This window comes from Apodemus sylvaticus, chromosome 13 (assembly GCF_947179515.1).
Source record: "Apodemus sylvaticus chromosome 13, mApoSyl1.1, whole genome shotgun sequence".
Classification (NCBI taxonomy): Eukaryota; Metazoa; Chordata; class Mammalia; order Rodentia; family Muridae; genus Apodemus; species Apodemus sylvaticus.
In genome coordinates this window covers 70,190,945-70,212,247 of record NC_067484.1, presented here as the reverse complement: position 1 = coordinate 70,212,247, position 21,303 = coordinate 70,190,945, and the positions used below count along the sequence as shown (strand labels likewise).

The following is a 21,303-nucleotide window of genomic DNA, read 5'->3' as shown; positions in this document are numbered from 1 at the left end:
ACCATTGAAAATTGTCAACAGTGTTACATTTTAAGGATTTTCTAGATCCTAAGAAAATACTTGGGGGGTGGAAAAATGAAGGCCCTGCCTTTGAAAGATAATTTATAATTGCATATGAAAAGCTACTAAAGCAGAAGCTTTCTCTTGCTGTTTAGTAGGCATTCAGGGGTGGGCATGGTGCTGCATGGCAGGAAAATTACCTCTGTCTCAAAGGTAGCCTATATGGCATAGAGAGGTCCTGTCTAGAAAGGGAAAGGGGGAGAACAAAAATAAGTAAATGAGTTTAAAATAATTCCAAGTAGTTTTTAACATAGAACTGGGTGGTAGCAATGCACACCTTTAATCCCACAGAGATCCTCCTACCCCTGGCTCTTGAGTGCTGGGATTAAAGGCATGTACCACCATGCCTGACCCATGACCCACTTTGGTAATTGGGACCCAAGTGGTAGGAATGAAGCAACTTCAGTAAGTTGTCTTTTGACACCATGTGTACCTGGGCAGGTGTTGTACACATGCACATACACAGAACATACATATGTACGTATAACATGAAATAGAGTATTTTCTAAACTTATTAGATTCTTTTTTCTCTTCTTTCTGTTTCTTTATTTTGTCTTTTTTGTTTGCTACAAGATTTTCTGTGTAGTCCTGGCTATCCTGGAACTTGCCCTGTAGACCAGGCTGGCCTCAACTATCTGTCTGCCTCTGCCTCCCAAGTGCTGGCCCTAAGGGTGTATGCCACCACTGCCCGGCTAATTTGAGTCTTAACCAATGACTATATTATATTATGTAAATTTTTTAATATATTCATTGTATGTTCAATTATAGCTGTCTTCAAACACATCAGAAGAGGGCGGCAGATCTCATTACAGATGGTTATGAGACACCATGTGGTTCCTGGGAATTGAACTCAGGATCTCTGGAAGAACAGTCAGTGCTCTTAACTGCTGAACCCTGTCTCTAGCCCTATATAAATTTCTACCTCAGTCTAACTTCTTTGATGTGGGTATGAAAACTGATCTCAAGAGGCCAGGTTTAAAGTTTCTTTGCTTTTTTTATTTTGTTTTGTTTTGTTTTTTGGATTTGGTTTTTTGAGACAGGGTTTCTCTGTGTAGCCCTGGCTATCCTGGAACTCATTCTGTAGACCAGGCTGGCCTCGACCTCAGAAATCCGCCTGCCTCTGCCTCCCAGAGTGCTGGGATTACAGGCATGCGCCATCACTGCCCAGCAGGTCTAAAGTTTCTTAAGAGCATAATGGTGAGAACATCAATGAGTATGTGCTTAGAAAGCCTTAATTTTGCCTGTTGGCTTATACAATAGATTTTAAAAATATATATTAAAGGCAAAGCATTTCTAATTAATTTTAAGGGTTACTTTGGGGGATACTGGAAAATGTTTATTATAACCTCAGGACTTCAGTGGGCCCAGGTCATTGGAGCACTTTGAGGGCGAACTTACCTTAGTCTGTGGCCTTTCAGAAACTTTGGCCTAAATTTAAGTATTTTGTAAAAATGTTAAATTGGGGCTGGAGAGATGGCTCTGCAGAGCTTGAACTAGGGCTGGAGAGATGGCTCAACGGTTAAGAGCACTGACTGCTCTTCCGAAGGTCCTGAATTCAAATCCCAGCAACCATATGATGGCCCACAACAATCTGTAATGAGATCTGATGCCGTCTTCTGGGGCATCTGAAGACAGCTACAGTGTACTTGCATATAATAAATAAATCTTAAAAAAAAAAAAAGAGCATAAACTACTCTTCCAAAGCAAGCTTCCATGTTTAGCATCTATGTGGTGGCTTGTAATTGTCTATAATGTCAGCTCCAGAGGCTCCCAAGACTGTAGTCTCTGCAGGCACTTATACACACATGGTACATATACATATATGCAGACAACACTCACATAAAATAAAAACCATTTTTAATCTTATAATTTATTATTTCTACTGTTGTACTTTTGAAGTATGTTCTAAAACTAGCCTTCTTAGCAGTCTTCTGATCTCTAACCCCAGGCTAAAGGCTGTGCTTGCAGCTGTACCACTGTTGCCTGTCATGAGCCAGGTGGAAGTGTTCTGCATCACTGTAAAGGAAAACAGGAAAATCAGGCTGAGAAGAAAGAATAGTCATTTCCTTTGTCCAGTTTTTCAAGTATTGTTTATTACCAGCCTCCGGGTTTGTGTTAAAATAACTGATGAGCTGACACCTGGTATGGAGCAGTACTATAGGTAAATCGGTCTCTGTGTGCTTCAGTCAGCCTTTATAATACATTCTCTTTTTGGAAGTTCTGAGGATTGAACCAGGACTAGCATGATAGTCAGTTACTCTGTGATTGAGCTATATCCCTAGCTCTTTAGTTTGTTTGTTTCCTTAACTTTGACTAAATTACCCAGACCAACCTTGAACTTTCTGGTCGTTCAGGCAGCCTGGATATTGTCCTTCTGTTCTGACTTCCAGGAGCTGAGATTATATTTGCACCATCTGACTAGAGTGTACTATATTCTTTTAAAGGTTTTTCTTTTTAGTGGTGGTAAGACACAGCTGAAAACGTGTCAGCATTTTATCAGATGGTCTACTGTAGAACCTTTTTTTATTATTTTAAGAGCTTGTTTTAACTATTTAGCAGTTTTATGGTATAAAATTGGCATTGGGATTGGTATAAAATTGGCATTGGGATGGGCACAATGGTACATAACTTTAATACCAGCAGAGAAAGAGGGGGGGAGAGGCAGAGTTGAGTGCCTCTCCATGGTTTCAGGACCAGCCTGGACTACAGAGTAAATTCTAGGCCAGACAAAACCACACAGAATGACACAAAACAATTTGCATTGAGTTCTTCCCTGAAATCCTCTCATAATTGAGAGCAAGGCATAGTGGTGTGAATGGTGTAGACCAACCTGAGCTATTGCAATGGGAGTGGGGAGCTGGGCATAGTAGTGCACACAGGTAATTCCAGCAGTCTTTATTTTGAGTCAGGAAGATTACAAATTTGAAACCAGGCCTGGGCTACAGAGTGATACTTTATTTCAAAAAGCTAAAGGAGGGAGGGAGGGAGGGAGGGAGGGAGGGAGGGAGAGAGGGAGAGAGGGAGAGAGAGAGAGAGAGAGAGAGAGAGAGAGAGAGAGAGAGAGAGAGAGAGAGAGAGAGAGAATAAAAGAAAAATAATGACTATGCCCCCACCTCCCTCCCACCACCACCCCCTCACCCCCCCCCTCATCTCCGCCTTAAAATAAGTTAAGTCATTTCCTTCAGAGGCTGGTTTGCCATAAGGTTAGTGGTGAAATTTAAAAATAAAAAGAAAAGCTTGTAACCATTTGTATAAGAGAACAATATAAGACTTAAGACCAGGAGTCAGACTGAACAAGAGTCTACTATAGTTGACTACTTGAGGAAAAAGCAGGAGTGGGCAGCACAATTAGCTTGCATTTAAAATTAGCTCTGTGGGCTGAAGAGAGATGGCTCAGCAATTAAGAGCACTCACTTGTTGCTCTTCCAGAGGACTAGAATTCTATCCTAGCCACTTATCTACATGGTGGCTCACAGCCATCCAAACCAACTGATCTAGGCAAATTTAACATCTGATTATCTTCTGATGTACATATATACATACATGCAACCAGAAACATTTGTAAGATACAATAAATACCTTTTAAAGAAAGAAAGGAAGAAAGAAAAATATAAAAGTAGTTTTGCAGGATGTGGTGGTACATAGCTTTAATCCCAGCACTGATGAGGCAGAGGCAGGGGGAACTCTCAAGGCTAGCCAGGTCTATAGAGTGAGACCTTGTCATTGTCCAACTCTCCCTATGTTACCCCCAAAATATTCAATACCTTCAGGAATCATTATGTGTTCCTCTAACTGGGGAATAATCCTGAAAGCTTCCCTAGTAAGGCAAAGAACACTGTTAACAAGGTAAGTTTAGTAACTCTGTAAAGTTACATTTCTTTTTGTTTTTTTGTTTTTTTTCTTAAGGAATTGAACGACCTGGCCCGAGATCCTCCAGCACAGTGTTCAGCAGGTCCTGTTGGAGATGACAGTAAGTATCTAAGTAGAGTTAAGAAGAGTTAAGCAGCAGAGCAGTACTTTCTCTGGAGAACTTATATTTCTTGAGCTTGTTTAATTTTGTTATTTATTTTTTTAAGTGTGTATACACTCCAGGTGGTCAAGTTTGGCAAAGTTATGATCTGTTTTATTTATTATATATAAGTACAGTGTAGCTGTCTTCAGACACTCCAGAAGAAGGCATCAGATCTTGTTAGAGATGGTTGTGAGCCACCATGTGGTTGCTGGAATTTGAACTCAGGACCTTCAGAAGAGCAGTCGGAGCTCTTAACCGCTGAGCCATCTCTCCAGCCCTGATCTGTTGTTTTTTGTTTGTTTGTTTTTGTTTTGTTTTGTTTTTTGAGACAGAGTTTCTCTGTGTAGCCCTGGCTGTCCTGGAACTCGCTTTGTAGATCAGGCTGGCCTCGAACTCAGAAATCCTCCGCCTGCCTGCCTCTGCCTCCCAAGTGCTGGGATTAAAGGCGTGCACCACCACTGCCCAGCCAAGTTATGATCTGTTAAGAGGTATTTGCTATGGGGAAAGGGGAGACTTGGTGCCTAGTTTTCTGTGACAAGAACCTGTTTTAAGTTCACCAAATCAACTTGGACTTTGAGCTGCTTCTGCCGGCATTATTTTTGTGGTTGTTCTGGTTTCTTTCTACCTATCTTTTCTTTTGGATGTTTTCCTGACATAAAAGAACTGTTACTACACCTGGCTATTTTGCTCTTAAAGGATGACATGGTATATGCATGCTTGTATTTGACTATATTCTACTGGCTTATATGTATGAAAGCAGGTATACTTATTTTATTACATTATTTACAGTCCTGAGGGTTGAACCCAGGGCCTTCTGTGTGCTAAGCAATCACTCTTATTACTAAGAAGCATCCCTAGCTAGCCTAACTTAAAATTTATATTTGTTTGTATGTTTATTGTGTCTTAGGGGTTTCTCCTTCTAACTTTGAGTCCCAGGGATTTAACTTAGGTTGTAGGCTTCAGATGTCTTTACCTACTCACTGGCTCTACCAACATTTTACTTCTAGTTTAATACTGTAATACTAAATTTTAGTATTAAAAACAAAAGTCTCATGTAGTTCATGAGAGACCTGTTCCAACTTTCCCAATGCTAGGATTGAAGTGGGAGTCATTAAGCCTATGTGATTTGGGATATTTATTTATTTATTTATTTATTTAAAATTTGGGACATAAACTCACCACTTCTACCCCTACCCTACCACCTTCTTCTCTCATTATGTCTTTCTGGCTACTCTGGGATTCTTGTGTGTAGACCAGCCTGCCTTGAGTTAACAGAGATCTGTTTTAGCCTGAGTGCTGGGATTAAAGATGTGTGCCACCAGACCTGGTGTGTGTGTGTGTGTGTGTGTGTGTGTGAGAGAGAGAGAGAGAGAGAGAGAGAGAGAGAGAGAGAGAGAGAGAGAGAGAGAGAGAGAGAGAGAGAGAGAGAGGAGTGTCTGTGTGTTTTGTTCATATATATAATAATAAAAGAGCCTTGGCTGTTCTGGACTTGATTTGTAGACTAGGCTGGCTTCAAATTCACAGAGAGCCCCCTGCCTCTGTCTCTTGAGTGCAGGAATTTAAGGCATGTGTCATCATGCCTAGCTTTGGTGGGAAGTTTTAAGTATGCCAGTAACAATTGATTTTACTGCTATTGCAGTTTGCATTATTGCATTTTTTTTCTTAGAGCAGAAATTGCTGTCCTGTAAAGGACAAACTATCTAATTATCTGTCTGTCTGTCTGTCTGTCCGTCCCTCCCTCCCTCCCTCCCTCTGTTTTGGTTTTTTTCAAGGCAGGGTTTCTCTGTGTAGCCCTGGCTGTCCTGAAAACTCACTCTGTAGACCAGGCTAGCCTCAAACTGAGAGATTCACCTGTCTCTGTCTCCAGAGCACTAGAATTAAAGGTACACAAGACCACTGCCAAATATGTTTTAAATGTAGGTTACATTTAAAAACAAAAACCAAAAAGTTAAATTGCTACAAATGATAACATTGAGAAAAGAACAATACATACTGAATATAGTAGCATATGTCTACAATTCCAGAATCTTAGTGGGTTTAGACAGGAGAGTGATGGATCCAAAATCAGTCTATGCTATATAGTGAGGAGGACTCTCAAGAAACAAAGTTATCATGAGATGCCACTAGAAGTTTTGTTTTGTTTTTAAATGTCAAGAAAGGCTGGAGGAGCCGGGCGGTGGTGGCGCACACCTGTAATTTCAGCACTCTGGAAGGCAGAGGCAGGCAGGTTTCTGAGTTTGAGGCTAGCCTGGTCTATAGAGTGAGTTCCAGGACAGCGGGTGCTACACAGAGAAACCCTGTCTCGAAAACAAACAAACAAAAAAAAAAAAAAACAAAAAAGCTGGAGGATGGCTCTGCAGTTAAGGATGCTTGCTTCTTTTCTAGAAGATATGAGTTCAGATCCAGGCACCCAGGGGTAGTTCAGAACAACCTGTAACCCCAGTTCCAGAGGTTCCAGCACCCTCTCTTGGCCTCCCTAAGCATCTGCACGTACACATAAACTAAAAAATCGTTTTTTAAAAAGGTTTTCCCTGCCGGGCCGTGGTGGCAAACACCTGTAATCCCAGCATTCTGGGAGGCAGAGGCAGGCGGATTTCTGAGTTCGAGGCCAGCCTAGTCTACAGAGTGAGTTCCAGGACAGCCATGGCTACACAGAGAAACCCTGTCTCAGAAAAACCAAATCCAAAAAACCAAAAAAAAAAAAGAAAAGGTTTTCCCTTTTTTTGTTTGTTTTAAAAAGCCAGCTATGGTGGTGCCCTCCTATAATCCCAGTAATTGAGAGGCAGAGACTAAGAAGAGAGTGAATTGTTTTGGTTTTTTGAGACAGGGCTTCTCTGTGTAACAGCCCTGCTTGTCCTGTAGAATAGACTGGCCTTGAACTCAGAGATCTATCTGCCTATCTTTTTTCATCAAGTGCTGGGATTTTAGTTGTGATTTGAGAGAGAAGAAAATGGTAGAAGCTGGGCGTGGCAGCACAAATTTATAGTCTTAGCACTTGATAGATTAAAATAAGAGAATCTCAAGCAGCCTGGCCTAACTTAGTAAACACAACAATAAAATGAATAAAGTAGGGGCTGGAGAGATGGCTCACTAGCAACATTTACGATGCAAACCTGAGGGCCTTAGTTTGACTTCCAGCAACCATGTAACAGGGCAGATATCACCACTCATGGACCCCATCATTGCGGCATGCTAAGACAATATAGCTGGAGTTTCTGGCATGACATTCTAGCTGAAAAACAAGCTACCGATTTAAGAAGAGAGGCTGCTTCAAAACAATAATGCAGAAAGTAATAGGGAATTACCTGATACTATCATCTGGTCTGTGCAATGGAACATGTATACACAGAGAGGAAGCCAGGAGGAAGAAGAGTTGTAATCAGGAGGGGAGAGGTTATCGCTACTCTAACCCTGGATGGTCACTCACTGTATGGATCTTTATAGAGTACTTGAACTTGCAGAGATCCACTTGTCTCTGTCTTCCCAGTGTTACAACCAAAGATGTGTATCACTACATCCAGTGCTTTTACTTTATTCAAATTTTAATGTTCTTTTATTTTTTTTCCTCTTTTCTGTAATGAACTGATAAGGAGGAAAGAATACTTCCTCTTGAAGTAAGCTGAAGAGAGACATACATACATACATACATACATACATACATACATACATACATGTATGTATGTATATTTGAGTACACTGTAGCTGTACTGATGGTTGTGAGCCATTATGTGGTTGCTGGCAGTTTGAATTCAGGACCTCTGCTCAATCAGGTCAGCCCCTGCCTACTCTGGTCTAAAGATTTATTATTATAAGAACACTGTAGCCCTCTTCAGATGCACCAGAAGAGGGCATTAGATTGCATATAGATGGTGGTTAGCCACCATGTGGTTGCTGGGATTTGAACTCAGGACCTCCAGAAGAGCAGTCAGTGCTGTTAACTGCTGAGCCATCTCCAACCCAAGCTGAAGATATTTAATCTACTTGATTTTGGTTTGAACTTGATAAAGATATTTAATTTACTTGATTTTGGCTTGAACTTTTGGGATCTGTATTGTTCAGATATACTTTGCTGGAGATTTAATTTCAAGCTAACAAATATTTTTGCTATCCGTTTTAACTTTAAGGCGTCATCTGTAATTTGGTTTGATAGCATCAAACCAAAGTTGTAATAGTATGTATGTATGTATGTATGTATTTATTTATTTATTTATGAATGAAGATTTATTAATTTATTATATATAAGTACACTGTAGCTGTCTTCAGACACACCAGAAGAGGGCATCAGATCTCATTACAGATGGTTGTGAGCCATCACATGGTTGCTGGGATTTGAACTCAGTACCTCTGAAAGAACAGTCAGTGCTCTTAACCCCCGAGCCATCTCATCTCTCCAGCCCCTATTTATTTATTTTTTTCTATATATCTAAAGTGTGTTTATTGGGAAGGTACCCACTCATCTTCTGTTGGACTTTCAGTGCTGCTTCCTGCTGAAGGAGCATCCTTCTGTCAGCTTTGCTTTTCCATCTGTAATCTGACAGAGGACAGTGGCGCAACCAACACACAGACTACCATTTGTGCATGGCTAAAGACTGGTGATTTTATAGCATCCTGGGCATTTTATATCCATAAAATAGGAATTGAGGCTCTGCACCAAGCATTTTTTCCCTTGTGTTTCCTCTTCTCCTCTGGAGAGAGGGATGAAGGAGATAATTTGAGAGAGAGGCATGTTCTCGTAGGGAGGTCGTAACCACTGGAAAGGAAGTTATTGTTATTTTTATTGTCCAAGCTGTCTTTAGGGCTGAGTGTGGAGTGGAGCTCAATGTTAGAGCGCTTACCTAGCATGCCCAAAGCCACAGGTCTTTATTTTGATATTATAAACTCCATTTCTGGGCTGTAGAGATGGCTCAGTGCTTAAGAGCACTGATTGCTCTTCCAGATGTCCTGAGTTCAATTCCCAGCAACCACATGGTGGCTTATAACCATCTGTAATGGGATCTGATGCCTGTCCTCTTCTGGTGTGTCTGAAGATAGCAACAGTGTACTCATATACATAAAATAAATGTTTAAAAAAATAAACTCCATTTCAAACAAGAGATCCTTAACTAGTTTTTGTAAAATATAATATCTTATGCTTATGGCATGGGTCCATATTTTGACCAGTAACTATTTCTAGGGTTCTTTCTACTTGAAACCTGTAGGAATTTCTCTGTAACTGTTATAAAGCCTTTGTCTTTTGAATCGGGGTTAGATATTACATCACTGTTGTTTCTAGTTCATATTTCTACCTAAAGGAGTATAAAGCTCCTGAGGAAAACCTGTTAGTGATTCCAGTAGGTTTTCTTACTGCTGTTGGTAGTAAAGGTTCTCAGAACCAGTAAGATGCTCAGTGGGTAAAAGAAAGAAAGCACTTACCGAGTTTGATCTCTCAACCTGTGGTAGTAGGTTTGCACTGACTCTGAGAGTTGTACTCTGTCCACCATTCTTCTACACACTGTGGTACATATATACTATACCCACCTTTCAAAAATTTTTTTTTAATTTATTTTATTTATGAGTCCACTGTGGCTGTCTTTAGACATCAGAAGAGGACATCAGATCCCATTACAGATGGTTGTGAGCCACCATGAGGTTGCTGGGAATTGAACTTAGGACCTCTGGAAGAACAGTTGTGGATCTTAACCGCTGAGCCATCTCTCCAACCCCCAGGGCTTAATTCTTGAGTAATCTTTCTGCTTCAGCCTCTTCCTCCTACTGAAATTACAAGTGTGAACCATCAGAACTCTTTCCTTTTCCCTTCTTCCTTCCCTTATTCACCACCCCTCCCTTTTAAGATTTATTTTATGTATATGAGTACACTATTGCTCTTTCAGACACACCAGAAGAGGCATCAGATCCCATTACAGATGGTTGTGAGCCACCATGTGGTTGATATGGTTCCTGGGAATTGAACTCAGGACCTCTGAAACCACTGAGCCATCTCTCCAGTCCACTTTTCTTCCTTCTTTCTTTCTTTCTTCTTCTTTTTTTTTTTTTTGGTTGTTGTTTTTTTTCGAGACGGGTTTCTCTGTATAGCCCTGGCTGTCCTGGAGCTCACTCTGTAGACCAGGCTGGCCTCGAACTCAGAAATCCGCCTGCCTCTGCCTCCCAAAGTGCTGGGATTACAGGCATGCGCCACCACCACCCGGCTCTTCTCCCTTCTTTCTATGTGTGCAATAGTAGAGATTGAGCCTATATAGCCTTATTTGCCAGGCCAGTGTTCTGCCATTAAACCATGACATCAGTCTCTTAATTTCTTCTTAAGTCTAGTAAGATATTTTGCAATAATAAAGAAGGATTGCTGTCAGAAGACTAGGAACAGAGAGTGAATACTTACCTACTAGAAAATTTTATACTTGAAACCTCAATATTTCGAAATTATTATACCTTTTTATCTGATTGTTAAAAAAATGACATGGAATACAAAAGACTGATTTAAGCAGGGCAGTGGTGGCGCCCACCTGTAATCCCAGCACTTGGGAGGCAGAGGCAGGCGGATTTCCGAGTTTGAGGCCAGCCTGGTCTACAGAGTGAAGTCCATCCAGGACAGCCAGGGCTACATAGAGAAACCCTGTCTTCAAAAAAAAAAAAAAAAAAAAAAGACAAGATTTAAATTGAAAATGAAAGGATTAGGTTGAAGGGCAAGACTTAAAAGAGACCTATTGCCCATTTGATCATTACTACCTGTAGAGACTCTACTCTAGCCTTACTGGTATTGGAGTTTTGTTTGTACAAATTTATTTGTTTATTTAGGTTTTTTGTTTGAGGCAGGGTCTGAACTGTGTTTATAGATCAGGTTGGACTCCAACTCACAGAGATCTCTCGAATCATCCTCTTCAGTGCTGAGAACAAAGGCATATACTGTAATGCCCAGCTGACTCATTTCTGTAACCGGGACATTAAGAGTCTCTTATGGGAGCCGGGTGGTGATGGCGCACGCCTGTAATCCCAACTGGATTTTTGAGTTCAAGGCCAGCCTGGTCTACAGAGTGAGTTCCAAGACAGTCAGGGCTATACAGAAAAACCCTGTCTTGAAAAAACCAAATCAAAATAAAAAAAAAGGGGGGGGGGTGTCTCTTATGGAATATGGGTGAAGATGGTCGGATCAGGACAAGTATATAGCTGGAAATGATTTTCTTAACTGGTTTTATTTAATCCATTGAGTAATTGATTGTTCAAAAGTTTGAAGGATTTAATCTCTTAGTATTTACTTTGTGTACTAATTTATTGTCCCTGAATCTCAAAAAATAACATGCTGGGGATTTGAAAACATTTGAGAAATGGGTGAGTTTTGTTTTCATTTATTGAAACCAAATTAAAAACAGTTTAATTCCTGTGCTAACAAAAAGGTGAGGTGCTGCCAACCCTGACTGCACTTCAGTTCAGTCTCTGGGACCCAACCAACTTACCACAGTTTCCTCTGACCTCTGAAATCACACACAAAATAGAATGGAAACGGTTAACAACAGATCCCTTTAGAAGGATGGAAGAGACTGTTGGGTCTTACTTCATACCTAGAGACATTTCTACTTACCTTGTGGCATCTAATCACTAGTTTTGTTTGATTCCTTCTAAAATGTGTTTGGTGACTTTAAATATGTTTTTCTAATAAATGAGCTGCTATTGGTGAGTTTGGGGCCTAAAGAAACAAACCATGACAATTACATATTGAGCAAGGCTGAAGGACCTTTAGGATTTAGACATCCCAGTGAATTTTTATGTAGCTGCTTATTCTTCACAGTTCTATCTTGTGTGATAGCAGTTAGCTCGGTTGGATGGTCTAGATAAAATCGCATTAGCAATGTCTCTCAGATTCTGCTGTAAATATAGCAATGGCTAAGTTTTCCTTATAAACTCTTGTTCTCTGTATTGAGTACGCCCACTTAGAAATGGGACAATATTATTTTCTGCTTTTATGGGAAGTTACCTTATTGACTACTTTGAAATTATAGTTTATGATCAAACTTGTGTTTTGTGTGTTTGTATTTTAAAGTAGTGTTGAGGATCCAGCCCAAAGTCATATATGCTAGGCAGATGCTTCATGTCCCACCAGCTCTGTATTGAAGGATGTGCTGGAATCCTACACGAGATCATATTTACTTTTATTTCTTATTTGGAGGCAGAGTTCCATTTTGAAGCTTGGACTGGTCTGGCATTCACTGTGTAGACCAGGCTGGCCTCAAAAGTCAAAGAGATCTTCCTACGTTTGCCTGCTAAGTACTAAGATTAAATGTCAATGCCACAATGCCTTGTCTATGTTTTTGTTTGTTTGTTTGTTTGTTTTTCCTTTATTGTTAAAATCACTCCTTGGAGCTGGAAATGTAGCTCAGTAAAGTATTTATTTTATGTACTATGTACACGACCTTAAGTTTGAACCTCAATAAACCCTTTCCATAGTTCACAACTGTGTAGAACTCCAGTTCCAGGGGATCTTGTCTCCTCTCTTGTCCTCTTAGGCACTGCACATGTGGGGGTGCACACACATACATTGAGACAAAACACCATTGCCACATCTTTGCAGGGCTCCAACAAGGCTATATCTCCTAATCGTGCCATTCCCTTTGGGCCAAGAATTCAGACACATGAGGTGGGAATGGTGGGGGGAGCATCTCTGTTCAAACTTCCATGATACCCAACTTCAGCTTGCTACCTCTGCTTATATATGCATATGGACACACCACATACACACGCAAAGATAACCTGTACTTTTTAATTTGAGTGTGTGGACCCTTTCTGCCATATGCCAGCATTATTTAAGTATATTTATGCCAGGGGGCATCAGATCCCATCATATATGGTTGTGAAATGCCTTGTAGTTGCTGAGAATTGCACTTAGGACCTCTGAAAGAACTGCCAGTACTTTTAACTTCTAAACCATCTGTCTAGCCCAAATCTCTGAGTTTAAGGCTACAGAGTGAGTTCTAGGACATAGAGAACCCCTGACTCAAATGAAGGTAAGAAGGAAGGAAGGAAGTCTTGGAGGCAAAGAATATATTTTAATAGTACTTAGGGCCTCCCTATGGGCTTTGTCAACAAATTTATCTTCCAGGCATGACTTTGAGTCAAGTTTTGTTGGTTAGTTAATAGGTTGGTTTTGTGACAGAGTCACTGTGTAGCCATAGCTCACCTTAAACTCACTATGTAGACCAGGTTGGCCTCATACCCTTTACTTAGCCAAAGATAAATTTAAATTTAGTATTGTGCTTCAGCTTTGTCAACATTGTTGTTGTAGGCATGCTATACCACCATGCTTAGTTCCAAATACATTATATTTACTTGTATGTTTGTGCGTGCGTGTATGCGTGCACGCGCTCACATACTGTGAAACATGTTTGGAAGCCAGAAAACAGCTTAGGAGCTAGTTTTCTCCTGCTGTAATGAATCCTGGAAATCAAACATGTCAGACTTGATAGCAAAGCTTTCCATATCAAGGCACCTTGCTGGCTTCAAGAAAAATATCTTGGATCTTTAGTTTTGTTGGTGGTTTTGGTGGTAGTAATATGAATAACATGTGTGAGCACATGAGTTCTAATGGTTGGAGGGCAGGAGAGGGCATCAGATCCCCTGGAGCTAGAATCACAGGTTGTTAAAAGCTACCTGATTCGGGTGCTTAGAAGTTAACTCTGGTCTGTAAGAGGAGTGTGCATGTTTAACTGCTGAGCCATCTCTCTAGCCCCTCCAAATATTTTGAAACCAACTGTCTTTTTGGTTTGGTTTGGTTTTTTGGGTTTTGTTGGTTTGTTTGTTTTGGTGTTGATGGCTGTTTGAGGGCTTTAGAGACAGGCTTTCTCTATAACTAGAACTCTAGCTGGCCTCCAATTTAGAGATCTACCTGCCTCTGCCTCCCAAGTGCTAGAATTAAAGGCAGGCACTGCCACATCCTAATCACTTGTCTGTCTACTTCCTTCCTCTCTTCCTTCCTCCCTTCCTTAATGGTTTAGACTCAGTTGATTTAGTCTTCATCCTGCCCATAAAAACTTGTTATCATACTATTTATAAATAAGCTTTGATTAGGTACAGGAAATTATAGGTTTCTACGTTGTAGGTATAATGTGAATATTGTTAATTAACATGGTGACCTTTTTTTCTTTTTTTTTTTCAGTGTTTCATTGGCAGGCTACAATAATGGGGCCAGTAAGTATTCACTTTAATTCCTTAATAATTGTTTTATGTAATTTATTCATTTTTAATCTCACTTTCTTATCATCAACAGAATGACAGCCCCTATCAGGGTGGAGTATTTTTCTTGACAATTCATTTCCCAACAGATTACCCCTTCAAACCGCCTAAGGTAATTGGTATATGATCATTGCTCTTAAGATGCTCTGTATGGTACTGGTAAACCAATCACAAAGATTTCTTTTTCTTTAGGTTGCATTTACAACAAGAATTTATCATCCAAATATTAACAGTAATGGCAGCATTTGTCTTGATATTCTACGGTCACAGTGGTCTCCAGCACTAACTATTTCAAAAGGTAATGGAATAGGTGTTTGATATCAAGGTGAAATAACTGATTTTTGTGCAGGGTATGGAGGAGCACACCTTTAATACCAGCACTTAGGAGGCAGAGGCAAGCAGGTCTGTATAGTGAGACCCTGCCTCCAGGAGGGAAAAGTAACTGTCTGGTGCTCCCAGAGGCTAGAAGAGGGTGATAGATCACCTGTTACTTGAATTATAGAGTTATGGTGAGCTAGCATGTGGGTACTGGGAATTGAGGTCTTCTGAGTGGACTTAAACTTAACTCCTTTCCAGTCATGACTTAAATATATCTTCTGTTCCATTTTAAAAGAACCAGTCTCCCTTAGTTTGTAATAGTATTTGTTGATACAATGGAAAAGAGTTGAATTTTGAAGAATTGACCCATAGTAAGATGCCAGGTTGTTGACTGATGCTCAAGAGCAGGTGGAAGGCCACTGTAGAGGCTACACTGTGTGTGGTCCTAGTGCTTAGATGACAGTGGTTCAGTTATTCCTGACTGTATAGCAGGTTTGAAGCTAGCATGATAAAGAGTGCAGTCCTGCCTTAAAGTGTAAATAAACCAGCTTCCAAGAAAGTGTAAATAAACCACAAGCCAAGAAAGTGAATAATGAGATTGTTTGCTTTTGTTTTTTTAAGACAGGGTCTTACTCTGCAGCTTAGGCTGATCTTAGCTTCTGCTGGGATTACAAGTGTGAGCTACTATACTTGGTTAAAATGCATTTCATTTTTGAGACAATCTCCTATATTCCAGACTATCCTTGAAGTTTCTGTGTGACTGATTGTGTCAGATAACTTGTGTTTTCAAAATTTGACAGCTGATTTTCTCTGAGTCAGTGCTTCATTTAAAGACCATGCCCAGCCTCTGATGTTTAAGCCTTTTGCTTTGGTCGTCTACTAACCTACACTTTTTTTTTTTTTTTTTGTTTACTATCCCAGTACTTTTGTCCATCTGTTCTCTGTTGTGTGATCCCAATCCAGATGATCCTTTAGTGCCTGAGATTGCTCGGATCTACAAAACAGATAGAGAAAAGTAAGTATCACCTCCAGATGGAAAACTGTCAGGCATAGGATAGAGCTGCTTCACAACTTTTACTTATAGAGTTGAATATAGACCAAGTGTTTAAGATAAACTCTCTAAGGGGTATATGAAATGGGTTTCTATACCAAATATTATAAACAGATGATACTAATCGCATATATATAATTGTCTAATGTAACATCTACTAAAATCTTTCTTACAATACTTTTTTTTTTTTTAAATACCTTTGTGTCTTGTTTGGTTTTGGACTTGTGATTCAGTATACATCAGGTTCACATTTATTTATCTTACATATAGTTTGCTAAATTAATGGGAAAGATAATTGATTTTACTACCATTTGGCATAAAGGTGCCAAATCTTTTTGTTTGTTTGTTTGTTTTTGTTTTGGGGATTTGGTTTTTTCGAAAAATGGTTTCTCTGTGTAGCCTTGACTGTCCTGGAACTTGCTCTGTAGACCAGGCTGGCCTTGAACTCAGAAATCCGCCTGCCTCTGCCTCCCAGAGTGCTGGGATCACAGGTGTTACACCACCACCGCCCGGCATCCAAATCAATGATCAGGATATCAAAAGTGACTTAAAGAATTATAGTCATTTTTGATTTTGTGTCTTACTCAGTGAAATTACGATGAAACTATATAGAATATGGGGGGTTTTGCGCCCCTCCCCCCCCTTTTTTAATGAGTACACTGTAGTTTCCTTCAGACACACCAGAAGAGGGAATTGGATCCTATTACAGATGGTTGTGAGCCACCATGTGGTTGTTTGGAATTGAACTCTGGACCTTGGAAGAAATAGTCAGAGTTCTTAACCACTGAGCTGATGTTTTGAGAGAGCATTTCTTGTGTAGCTGAGGCTGGCCTGGAACTCAGATCCTCCTGCCTCTACCTCTCAGTGCTGCGATTAAAGACACATGCTGGTGGTAGCACAGGCCTTTAATCCCAGCACCCAGGAGGGAGGAAAAGGCAAAGACAGCCAGGGCTTATGTGGAGAAACCTTGTCTTGAACACCTCCCACCCAAAAAACGGGCACATGCCACTATACCTTTCCCATTAAACATAGCTAGATTTTGAGATAAAAACATAAAAGACTAGTTGAATGTGGTAGCCTACACCTTTGATCTCAGTTCTTGTGAAGCCGGGACAGAATAAGACCCTATCTCATTAACTAATTAATTAACTAATTAAAGGTACACACGATTCCTTAAAATCTGTTATATTAAAAAAATCATAGATAGGGCTGGAAAGATGGCTCAGTGGTCCTGAGTTCAATTCCCAGCAACCACATGGTGACTCACAACCATCCATTATGGGATCTGATCCTCTCTTCTGGGGTGTCTGAAGACAGCTACAGTACTTACATATAATAATAAATGAATCCTTAAAAAAAAAAAGATATAGATCCAAGGTAGGCTATTGTGGTGCACATCTTTATCTTTAATACCAGTGTTTGGGAGGCAGAGACATGCAGATCTCTATGAGTTTAAGGCCAGCCTGGTGTACAAAGGGAGGTCCAGGAAAGACAAGGCTATATAGAAAAACCCTGTCTCTGTTGGAAAGAAAAAAGAAAGTAAAGAAAAAGCCCTATATATATATATATATATATATATATATATATATATATATATATATATATAAAATACACACACACATACATACATATAGAGAGAGTATTGAGGCAGAAGTATTGTGAATTTGAGGCCACCTTGAACAACAGGATGATAATTGTCTCAAAAGGCCCCAAGTCAAAAACAACAGAGAAGTCATAGATAGTTAGGTTTTGTTGTTAATGTTTAATGAAGCTATATCAGAAATAGGGAATACTGGGTACTAATTCTTTAATTTTGTTTTGTTTATATCTGAATTCCATTAATAATCATGTGTTTCTGTCTGAATTTAAAATGTTTTTAATATTGTATGTTTGTGGGTTGCCTGCATGTTTGTGCAGAGGGCACAGATTCCCTAGAATTGGCTTTAGATGGACATGGAGTGCTGAGATTTGAACTAGGCTCCTCTGGAAGAGCAGCTGGTTCTCCTAACTGCTAGCTGTCTGTCTGGTCTCTCTAGACCCTGCAGCTTTACTTAGATTTATTGAGGCAGGGTTTCACTTCAAAATCCTTGGCTGGCCTAGAACTCACATAGATTTACCTGCCTCCACCTCCCAAGTATTGTGGTTAAAGGTGTGTGTCCCAAAACCTGAGCTGCATTATTTATTTTAGTGCATTATATATCCATAACTGAATTGTTTTGATTAGAAACCATTTTGTCAGCTGGGCAGTGGTGGTGCACGCCTTTATCCCAGCACTTGGGAGGCAGAGGCAGGAGGATTTCTGAGTTCGAGGCCAGCCTGGTCTACAGAGTGAGTTCCAGGACAGTCAAGGCTATACAGAGAAACCCTATCTTGAAAAAAAAACAAAAAAAAAACAAAAAACCAAACCATTTTGTCTAGTATCTAGAACTGTGGCTATGCATGCTTCTCAGAAAGATATTCTAAACCGTCATAGTACTAATATTCAGCAGAATATTTTTTTAATTTGCAATTTTTGTATTGGAGAATATTCATTTTATAAAAATAAAATTTATGGGCTGGAAAGATGACTCGGTGTTTAAGAGCACTGACTGCTCTTCTAGAGTTCCTGAGTTCAATTCCCAGCAACCACATGGTGGCTCACAACCATCTGTAATGAGATCTGATGCCCTCTTCTGGTGTGTCTAATAAAGATAGTGACATTGTACTCACATACATAAAATAATCTTTTTGGGGGGGGGGGGGATTTGTTTTTTTTTCCGATATAGGGTTTCTCTGCATAGCCCTGGGTGTCCTGGAAATCGCTCTGTAGACCAGGCTGGCCTCGAACTCAGAAATCCACCTGCCTCTGCCTCCAAAAGTGCTGGGATTACAGGCATGTGCCACCACCGCGCAGCTATAAATCTTTTTTTTTTAAGATAAAATTAATTGCCCAGAGGCAGACAGATCTCTGACTTTGAGGCCAGCCTGGTCTACAAAGTGAGTTGCAGAATAGCCAGGACTACACCAACTTTGCCTGATGTTGGATCCCTGGTCCCCCCACACACACACCCTTTTTTTCTAATTATTATTTTTATTTTATATACATTAATCCTTTGCCTGCATGTATGTCTGTGTGAAGGTGTCAGATCCCCTGGAATAGGAGTTACAGACAGTTGTGAGCTGCTATATGGGTGCTGGGAATTAAACTAGGGTCCTATGGAAGAGCAGCCAATGTTCTTAACTGTGAGTCATCTCTCCGGCCCACATTCCTGTTCTTTGTTCTCTCTTTTTCTTTTTTGCATTTGTTTTTGTTTTGGGGGTGGTCTCATGTAGCCAAGGCTGGCCTCTTAATTCCCTGTGTACTTTGGGTGGTCTTGATCCTCCTGTCTCTACCCCCATCCTAGTTTTAGATAGTTCATTGTTAGCCCTGGCTTTGAAATAAGATCTTAGCACAAAAGGAGGGGGTTGGGGGCTAGGGAGCTAAAGGGGGTTGTATGAAAGAAATTAGAGGGAGAAGGGTGATTTTGTTTGAGTGTTCTCAGTTATTGCCTTAAAATTACTAGTTGGGATAATGAATGAAATGTTGCTTGTTGACTCCTTACCTATGTTAAGCTGAGTTCTCTTTGTGTGTGTACAGGTACAACAGAATAGCTCGGGAATGGACTCAGAAGTATGCGATGTAATTAAAGAAATTATTGGATAACCTCTACAAATAAAGCTAGGGGAACTCTGAAAGAGAAAGTCCTTTTGATTTCCATTTGACTGCTTTCTATGAGCCCACGCCTCATCTTCCCCTGTGCACATGTTTACCTGACACAGCAGTGCTGCGTGTTGTACATACTTGGAACAACAGACTAGAAATGCTGTACTTCTGTACCAACATTGCCTCCTAGCAGAGAAGTGTGTGTGTGTGAGAAGCCAGTTCTCCGGGCGTAACCTAGGTGTGAGACTAAGAGCTTTCCTTATTGACTAAACTTTGGATAATGGCAAGAAGTGAGGGGTAGTGGGTACACAGTGTGTGCTTGAATGGGAGGAAAAGCTCCAGTGACCCATAGGAGATTGTTCTTAAGTGGAACCCATCCAGTCTCAAACAGTCATAAAAAGCAAAGTGAAGAACGTGAAGCTGTTTCTGTATTCATTTCATCCTGAAGGACCTACAACTTAGGTGAAAGTTATGACCAAACAGAGTAAACTCCATGTTGTGTTTTAAGGTCTGAGGTTAACTGATCAGCATTGCAATGGACTGGAGCTGTTAGTACATAGAGTGTGGTGGGCTCTGTCCCACACTCTCCCATCTCCCTGCCCTTTCAGCCTTCCTCCTTTAGCCCCTTCCCATAATCTTTGGTTTGTATGTGGTTTCTCAGTTAATTCATAGCTAATAGCTCTTATTTTTCTTATGTTTTTAACTGCTTTAGGCCTATTTCGATGTAAGGGTGAAAATTTATTTGATGGAAATACTTGTGTATATTTAAAGACCCAGTTTGCTCCTCTGGAGCTTGTACGTTCAAGAATGATTAATCTGTGTAATAAACTGATTACTACAGTCATTACATATAATTTTGTGTGAATAGGCTTTTTGATTTAAAAACTTGATCTAGCTAAGATTAGTGGTGGATTTTTCCTCACCCCTGAAATGTTTTCATTTATATTTGTTGCATTTCAAAATCATGAAACAATTCCAGTTTACATACAAAAGATATGAGTAATTTTATTAAACAAATAGAGGCATAAGCTTAAAGGCATTTTCATGAAACTTATATGTGCACCATTCCAGGAACATGACTGTTAAACTAAATAAATTCGCTTTGTTAATGAAACTGAGCAGCATTTCACCAAAACCTTGTGACAGTCTCTTGGTACATAGGACATAGAACACAAAGGTATTGCTGTTTGATAAGTTAATTGATTGTAATTATAAAAGAGTAACTGACCAAACCTGGGAAACATGAGCACAATCTTGTATTGGAGAGTCTACGTTATTACTTTGCACTAACATTTGCGGGGTGTCCATCGATTTTAAATTGTACTGTATGTGGCTTTTTGAAGTCTTCCCTTGACTCTAGTAAAATGTAGTTTGAAATTTGTAAACAACTGTTAATCCAGAAACATTCATGTGAACTAGGCAAGTGCCCCTCTGTCCCTTCTCCCAACCTAAATGTGAGCCGGGCCGTCTTGAAGGCCACGGCCGATGCGCTCTGGCCATCAGGACCTGTGAAAGGCATCTTTACACTCTTGCACAAAAACTGAGGAATAAATAACCACTGCTTTTGGTTTTAAACTTGTTCACCTGTCTCATCTCTCAGTGTCAATGTTCCTCCATCTCAACCTGTCAGCTAAAAGTCTCTTAATTAGCAGCTTCAGGAATGCTATATTAGCATCTCCTTGGCCTTGCAGGTAATGGCTTTAACCAGTTGTGAAAGAAAAATTCAGAATTGAACTCTAACCAGAAATTACCATGTATTTTTACTGTTATAGACAGATGAAAGTTCACTTTTGGATGCTTTGTGTATGTTTGTCTGTTTGAGTGGGCCTCAGTCCTTGCAGATGCTAATCAAGTACTCTGATATTGACTGTATCCCTGCCCAACTTCCCTGCTTTTACTATTAACTCTACTACCCACTTTGGGCTCCATTGCACAGCTTTGCATTTGCCCATTCTTGCTTGACTC

The 21,303-nt window shown here is 40.1% G+C and overlaps 1 protein-coding gene across 2 annotated transcripts in view; it reads left to right on the top strand.

Annotated features, from left to right (window-relative positions):
- Ube2d2 (ubiquitin conjugating enzyme E2 D2) overlaps positions 1–20,913 on the top strand; it is a 34,407-nt gene extending 13,494 nt beyond the window's left edge. For both annotated transcript variants that reach the window (XM_052155160.1, XM_052155159.1), the window contains exons 2-7: positions 3,967–4,030; positions 14,211–14,242; positions 14,322–14,399; positions 14,480–14,585; positions 15,527–15,620; positions 19,273–20,913. In XM_052155160.1, coding sequence (XP_052011120.1) covers positions 3,967–4,030; positions 14,211–14,242; positions 14,322–14,399; positions 14,480–14,585; positions 15,527–15,620; positions 19,273–19,318 — 420 coding nt within the window. In that variant the 3' untranslated portion in view covers positions 19,319–20,913. The remainder of the gene's footprint in view (positions 1–3,966; positions 4,031–14,210; positions 14,243–14,321; positions 14,400–14,479; positions 14,586–15,526; positions 15,621–19,272) is intronic.
- Positions 20,914–21,303: the final 390 nt, after the last annotated feature.